General features: G+C 41.5%; 1 protein-coding gene across 4 annotated transcripts; it reads left to right on the forward strand.

Annotated features, from left to right (window-relative positions):
- The first annotated feature begins 231 nt into the window (after positions 1 to 231).
- Positions 232 to 3911, forward strand: LOC124661470 (F-box/LRR-repeat protein At4g29420-like). Of its 4 annotated transcripts, none has more exons than XM_047199328.1 (4): positions 232 to 715; positions 1287 to 1516; positions 1733 to 1880; positions 2657 to 3911. In XM_047199328.1, exons 1-4 carry the CDS (start codon positions 232 to 234, stop codon positions 3496 to 3498), a joined length of 1704 nt encoding a protein of 567 aa, XP_047055284.1. In that variant the 3' UTR covers positions 3499 to 3911. The 4 variants fall into 4 exon arrangements, with proteins under 4 accessions (XP_047055284.1, XP_047055286.1, XP_047055283.1 ...); XM_047199330.1 differs by having other exon boundaries at positions 1791 to 1880; positions 2657 to 2770; XM_047199327.1 differs by having other exon boundaries at positions 1287 to 1880.
- The last annotated feature ends 3928 nt before the right edge of the window (positions 3912 to 7839 follow it).

Consider the following 7839-nt stretch of genomic DNA (forward strand, 5'->3'; position numbering starts at 1 on the left):
GAAAAAGCTAGGTTATCTTTTTAAAAATATATCTTGGCTTTGGGCCTTAGTCCAGAAATAGGAAAAGTGGGCCAGGCCGTTGTCCCGAGGCTATGCCAACTCGTTGGCAAAATATCGTCCACAAAAAAATCACACGAAGCTGAAGCTGCTTTGACGTTTCCAGCTTCTACTATTCAGAGTATCTCTACCAGTAGGAGCCAGCACGACGGAAGCTACCTCAGAGGTTCAGACATGTCAGAGGCCGGCGATCCCCTCGACTCCCTCCCGGCGGCGATCCTCGCCGACGTCCTCGGCCGCGTGTCCGACACCGGGGACCTCGCGGCTTGCCGCCTCGCCTCGCGCGCGCTCCTCGCCGCCTCGTACCACTGTCCGCGGGTGAGCCTCAGCGCGGCCGTCCGCGCACGCCGCCGCCGCGAGGGCGGGGGTGGGGACGCCTTCCGCTCGGCCGCCGCGAACGTCGCCGCGCTCATCGGGCCGTACCTTCGGTCCCTCGCGCTCGACGCGTCCGAGGGACATGGTTTCCCCGACGACGCCATGTGGGTGGAGGAAGGGGAGTTCGACGAGGGCGACGACCTGCACCTCACCTGCGGGGAGTCCGTGGCGTCGTGGGCGGCCACTGCCGCTGGTCCCGCCCTCCGGGAGGTGGACATCGCCGACTTCTGGCCGCAGTCGTGCTGGCGGAAGGCGGAGGCGCTGCCAGTTATCTCCAACTTCTGTCAGTCTCTTTCTCTCTATTACTGAAAGTAGATTTTGGTCATAATTGAACTTTGAGCTAAATTTACTGTTAAATTGTGCGTTGCTCTAAAAAACTGAATCACGAGCTAAATTTTTGTTTCGCCAATGAGGGCTTGTAAAGAAGATACGAACGATGAGGGGGACATGAAATGGCTTGTTTACTGAATTTGTTTCATCAATAAACTCTGTTCCGTGCTGAAGTTCGTAGCTAGTTTTCCTGGGTAGAAATAGCAAGGCGAGAATGTATTCACGTCTCTGTAGCAGCCCAATTTGAATGAAAAAGTGATATTTGCCCATTTCATTAACCCGATGAACAAACACAAGCCAGCTGAATATGCTTTGGTTCGCAGCGGTATTGGTTTGGGAATCTCAGTAACTAAGCAAATACACTTGTTTCAGTATGGTAGATGTTGATGTATTCAGATGTATATACCTTCTGCAAGGTTAAGCTACATCCGCAATACCCCCTTTTGTACTTTATTATATTCTACATATTTAACCGTTTAACTTGGTAACACTTCTTGCATCTGACATTAAATTTTCTCATTCAGGTCATAATCTCGTTAAACTGAGGCTGAAAAATGCATGGCTATCTGTTGCTGGGCTCAAGATAATGCCAACTCTGACTCATCTGGCACTTGAGTTCATTAGATTAGATGACGAGGACCTCAGCGCACTGAATAGATGTTTCCCTTGCCTTGAGACTCTCAATCTTATTGGAGTCGGAGGGCTTAAGGACCCGAAAATTGACCTTCCTCAACTGAAGACTTGCTGCTGGGAGGTATCAAATATTCCGCGGTCTCTAGCTATCCACGCGCCTAAATTGGTCCATCTTGAGTTAAAGTGTGTTCACCCAGAAATCCTCATCTTAGACATTCCATCAGTGTCTACTTTGAAACTCACCATTGATAAGCTTGGCCCAACTGTCCAAGCTGATGGCCTTGTGAGTTTGACAAATCTTCGGATTGAGTCACTTGATCTAGATTCCCTCCTGCAGCTGTTTACAAGCGGTCGAAATATCAGGACACTAGATCTTGAGCTACCAGTTTCTGCAGGTCCTACTCTCCAAGAGGTGGATATCGCTGACTTCTCGCCGCTGCCACGCTGGCTGAAGGCGGAGGCTCTCCCTGTCATCTCCCACTTCTGTTAGTATCTCTCTTTCTCACATTAATAGTATATTTCAGCTACATCTGAACTTTGAGCTAAATTGACTATTGTATATGTTGAATCATACGCTAAAAACTGAAATTGAAGCTAAATTTGCGTTTGAACAACGAGTGTTTTCTAGAGTAATAAGGAAGTTGAGTTAGAATTGATTTGTGTAACAAGAAGAGACTCTAATAATAAACTGAGTTTCAGGCTGAAGTTCTTAGCTATTTTTGCTGGTAGAGAAAATGGGACCACTGGAAACAGGATAATTTATGCTTGTATAGTGCGCATGTAAGCACATATTAGAAATATTTTTCAAACAGTTTAGGAATAAGGAAATTTGATGATATCACACCCTGTTCTGCAATATGCAGGGGACCAGTTAAGCATGTTCTCATGGATTTGAGTCGTGGTAGCTGTTGGTTTTCAGTTATGGATATTGTTTGATTCTAATGTGACACTGAAGTAGATATCATCGACAAAATTAGAACCTATTCACATCTCTTCGCAGTTTCAACCAATAAGTGCAAATTGACCTTTCTAACTCGAACGAACAGTCGAACACACAGAAGTTTAACTTGTGCGTTTCATAATGGTCTGAGAAACCCACTAGCTAAGCAAATGCGCTTGGTTCAACATCTAGGAATGATGATATATGTGCCACTTGCACAGTTCAGGACTTTAGGACCACATCTGCCTTAATCAACTTTGTGCTCTGTTTTATTATACATATTTTACTGTCTATATCTCAGATTAAGTTGTGTCCGTGCAGGTCATAATCTTTCAAAATTGAGGCTGAAAAATGCATGGCTATCTGTTGATGGGCTCAAGATAATGCCAAATCTGACTCATCTAGCACTTGAGTTCATTTTATTAGATGACGAGAACCTCAGTACATTGAACAAGTGTTTCCCTTGCCTTCTTACTCTCAATCTTGTTGGAGTTGGGGGCCTCAAGAACCCCAAGATTCACCTTTCTCAACTGAAGACTTGCCACTGGGAAGTATCGAATGTTCCAGAGTCTTTAGCTATCCATGCCCCCAACTTGGTTTACCTTGAGTTAAAGTGTGTTCGACCAGAAATCCTCATTTTAGATACTCCATCTGTTTCTACTTTGAAACTCACCATAGATAAACTTGGTCCAACTGTCCAAGTTGATGGCTTTGCTAGTTTGACAAATCTTCGGATAGAATCACCGAATCTGAATTCACTCTTGAAAGTGTTCGTAAACAATAGAGAAATCACGACACTAGACCTTGAGCTACCTTCTTCTAAAAACGGCTTTGCACTATACGAAGCGGTGAATCCAGAGCTGTTCTCAAGAACCACTGAAGTCAAGCTGTCGCCAAGGTTTTCATATGAACTGATGAGGCACACCGTGTTCTCGATGACTGCTTATGACTGCAGAAGCTGTTTGAAGAAACTTCTTGTCCATATGCCTCCATCGATCCTTACTGGTTGTCCGTTTGTACCCTTGCTTAACAACTGTGCACCATCGTGCGAGGTGACTGTTCTTTTCCATGCCGATTCCAGCTGTAATGCTCGTCAAGCTGCAGCATCAGTTTGGCCACTGGGGTTTCCAGATATCACATGGCAATGGGGTACTTGGCAGTAAGTAATCCTGCATAGATGCTTCGTTTGAACAATATCAAGAATCACAGAACTAGCATCTTGGGAGATCCGTTGTGAATTTGAACTTGAATTGGAACACTTGTTAACGCAATAGCGTCTGAATAGTGTTTTCAGCTGGTTGGTTTTGCCATGGCAAATTTTAATGGCCTGGTGTATGCTTTTGTGTAGGGCATGTAAGCATGTTTTGCCGTAGTATTGTGCACATATGTTCCAAGATAAGGAACTAGTCTATATGTCTGTCTTACGAGATTATGTACTTGTATGTTGTATATTACCTGTTGTACTCTATAATTTTCTGCGTGCTAGCATTTGGAACAGAAATAAAATGATCCGTCAGGCATCTGGCCGTATGTACTTGCAATTTTACATGTTGTATAATACCTCTATGTTAGCGTATGTAGCAGGAAGAGAATGATCAGCAAACATGATTTGTCCTAAGAACAACTCCAAGGGATATCTTGTCGAGGACACATGTCCATTAGTCCTTGTCCACCCTATTTGTCGGCTTTGTCCATTTCTCTCAAGTCGTTGTCCACCCTATTTGTCGACTTTGTCCATTTCTCTCACTTCTCCTCCTACAGCATACAAGATGATACATATGATTTCCAATAATAATATTAGCACATAGATTAATTCAACAAAAACTGGAACTTTCAAACATCACAATCCAAACTATAATTCAAATTCAAATTTCAGAATCCTTAAAAAAAATTGTGCACCGGAACACATGGAAATGAAACTACAAGTTTCATTCATATATCAACTTGTGCTATTTTTATGTGTTGCTATTTTTATTCAAGTTCCATTTGATCTAATCCCTAGATCAAACCACATTTACAAAGAAGTAAGACATTAACAAAGGTTATTGAAGTTTATAGCGATCAATTTGATGATTTACTTCAATTCCATCGACCTAAGTGAAACTGCAATCACTTTGAGATGTTTTTATTTGAAATCGTGAAAGTTCTCTAGATTTTCTATACATGAATGCAATGCACACAACTATTTCATGTTTTGTTTTAGCCTAAATCCTAGGATGTTACTAATGGCTACCTCTAGATTGTTTTCAGATTTTTCCTCAAACTTTAAAATACAAATTTTGACTATTTGAAAATAAAATGCTATGTGTAGCTCGGCCTCCGTTTTAAATTTCCCGGTCTGATAATAGGCTAATTAAGTTTAGACATAGAAAACGAAAAATACAATCGTGACTATATGTAATATCCCAGGATTTGGGGTTACAAAAATAGAGGAAACAGATGTGTGCATTGCATTCATGCATAGAAAATCCGGGGAATTTTCGCGCTTTAAAGTAAAACAGTCACAAGAATCGAAGTTTCACTTGACCTTGGTGGAATTGAAGTAGCTCATCAAGTCAAGCGCTATAAACCTCAATATGACTTTGTTAAAACCTTGTTTTGGGTAGAGATGATTTGACCTAAGGGGTTAGATCAAATGGAATTAAAACTAACACAATAACATATTAATCAAGGATCAATTGCTTGATCTTATAAAAGATCATAACATGGTAATCCTTGCCATAACCTATGAACATCTATTCAATTGCAAATCAAGTAACAATAAAATGGAGAAACTATTCTAGACTTATCTTTTCCATGTCTTAAACTAATCTATGTTCCTACCATGATCCTCATGGTATTCATTTTACTTCATTCTTGAAAAAATGACAAGGAGATCAACCTTAGGAATATATATTCTTCCCTATTCCAAATTATTATACATCAAACCTAGAGAGGTGAGGGTTATATATTATTTGTTAAAGAAGCAATGACAAACTCTGAGCTAAACCTTGGATATATATCCATATGATCACAACATCATCTTTAAGAAGAACCCTAGGATATTACTTAATACATTTCCTAAAAAGAGAACCCATATATGTTAAACATAGATAATGGTGACCACATCATTATCTTTGAAGCCTAACCTTAGGTTAGCATTGAAGTCCTTCCCAAATGAGAGAGACCAGTCATATCAATTCTAGCTTTACCTAATTAAAGAATAAAGGACAACCTTTGAACTAAAGTATTAGGATATAAACCATGTCAACTTGGAGTGGTGAGATAACCTAATATCACATGGAATAAGATTATATCCATAGATTGATAAAGTAAGGTGGAAACCAATCCAATTAAGTTAGACAAATGGAATCTTAGCCTAGATACCTAATGAGATATTAGGAGTACATCCTAAACCATAAAATAACTATTCCTATATGAGAGAACTCAAGCTATGGTGTTACACTCAAGATAGTTGAGGCAACACTTGAATTTGAGGGAGAGAACTATCCATATATCTTGATGATTAAATCATCATTCATTGAGAAGAACTCTAAGTGAATATCTCAGGCATTTCCCTGGGGATATAATCTATTGAGGCAACCATAGTAGTCATATCCAAGAAAGTAAAACAGAAGTACTATACCTAGTTGATCAAGACAATACTTGATCTTAGAAGTGAGAAACCCAATTCGTGAGAGATATCTTAGGAAGTCAAACCATGATCATTATAAATTGGGTAATGATCATAAATCCTAAGAACTTGAGGTAGAATACATTAAGAACAAGTTAATCATGTATAATCATGACCATGCTCTAGAGATATATAATTCCCAATAAAACCTTAGTTGGTTAAGCAGATATAATCCAGCACATGAAATCAGAGGGGTATAACTAGCAACCCTAAACCATTTCCCATATGTTAATTAGAGAGACAAATTAATAGTAGCAAACCTTTGTTTAGTTAAGCCTTATATCAACTTAAATGATGATTAATTGAACCATCCTATGAGTGGTGAGGAAGAGCAACCCTAGCCAAAGTAATGAGGTGTTAAATCTCATATAGAACCTATCCCCGTGTCTCAAACTAACTTGTGAATTATTTGATGTTCACAAGTAAAAACCTAAACCATTCCCAAAACCTTATGATAAAACCATGTTTGGTGATTAATCACTTATCCTTATAACCAAGACAAAACCATGATGGGAGGAATACCTACTCTAAGTATTTCAAGGTGTTATTAAAATAATAGTACTAGTATTAAACTTGAAATAGGATTAAGATAAACCTCACAAGACCTTAATAAATAAGTGTTCACATAAATTCATGTGTAAGTGACCAACATTCTCAAATGAGAGATCAAGTCCTTAGAGATATTTTAGCACATGAAATCATGCCATTAAGTCACTTTCTTAATAGAATTCCATAAACAAGCCTTACTTGGTGACTTGTTTCTTACAAAGTAATACCCAATAAAACCCTACATATCATCAAATAAGAACAATATCATTTGGAAACTAATTTGAGTCTTTCCAAGATGATATTCAAATTCATGTCATATGGGTACTTAATTCAAAGCCAAATAGTAATTAATCAACCAATGTTCTAGGACCCATATTAAAATTGCTAATACACCACAACAATCTTTTAAGTGCCTTGAATGTATTCCAGCAGAAATTCAAACAAGCAAATCCTACAAAGGTGATTGAATTCAAAAACTGAATTTAAATAAGCAAATACAAAACAGAAAAAGAAAACGGAAAAGAAAAAGAAAATAAGAAAGAGGAGAGGCTTACCTATCGGGCCACCACAGCCCAGCAGCAGCCTGCAGAGCAGCCCAGCAGCACGGCCCAAGTCGCAGCCCAGACAGCCCACGTAACCCTTCGTGAGGATAAGACCGAAGACAACGTCTTCGTCTTCCTCTCTGGACGCGCGGGGGCTCGCCACCGCGACGCGCGCTCCACGTCCCGCGGTCGCCGCCGTCGTTGTTGACCTCCAGCGCGCACCTGAGACACTATAAAATGCGTAGACGCACTTAATTTGACCTCTTTTCGTCTCAATCATCCGAATTTTGGAAACCCTAGCTCCCGGACCACCACCTCTCGCTGCCGATTGGGGAAGCCCTAGGCCCCGTTGTGGACGCCATCGTCACCTCCATGCTCTACTTGCTCTACCGGCGCGAGGAATTGAGCCGGAGCGTCCCGAGGCAACCTCACTGAGCTCATCCTCTCCGCTCCCGGCCACCGTCTCCGTCGACGGTGGAGTCGCCATCCGGCCATCTCTGCCTCGCCTGAGCCCTCCGACGCGATCATGGTGAGCTCCTGCACCTCTTGGACCACTCCACACCCTCTCTAGCTCTCTGTACCGCGCCATCGTCGTGGACCTGCAAGTCCCGCTGCTCGGCCTTGCCGTCAGGCAAGCGCCGACGACCAATAATGAGCGGCGCCACCACCATTCAGTTCGCCTCGCTGTCCCGATTCCAATGAGCACCCACACAACCCCGTGGAAACTCCGTAGCGCTGTC

This window comes from Lolium rigidum, chromosome 6 (genome assembly GCF_022539505.1).
Source record: "Lolium rigidum isolate FL_2022 chromosome 6, APGP_CSIRO_Lrig_0.1, whole genome shotgun sequence".
Taxonomy (NCBI): domain Eukaryota; kingdom Viridiplantae; phylum Streptophyta; class Magnoliopsida; order Poales; family Poaceae; genus Lolium; species Lolium rigidum.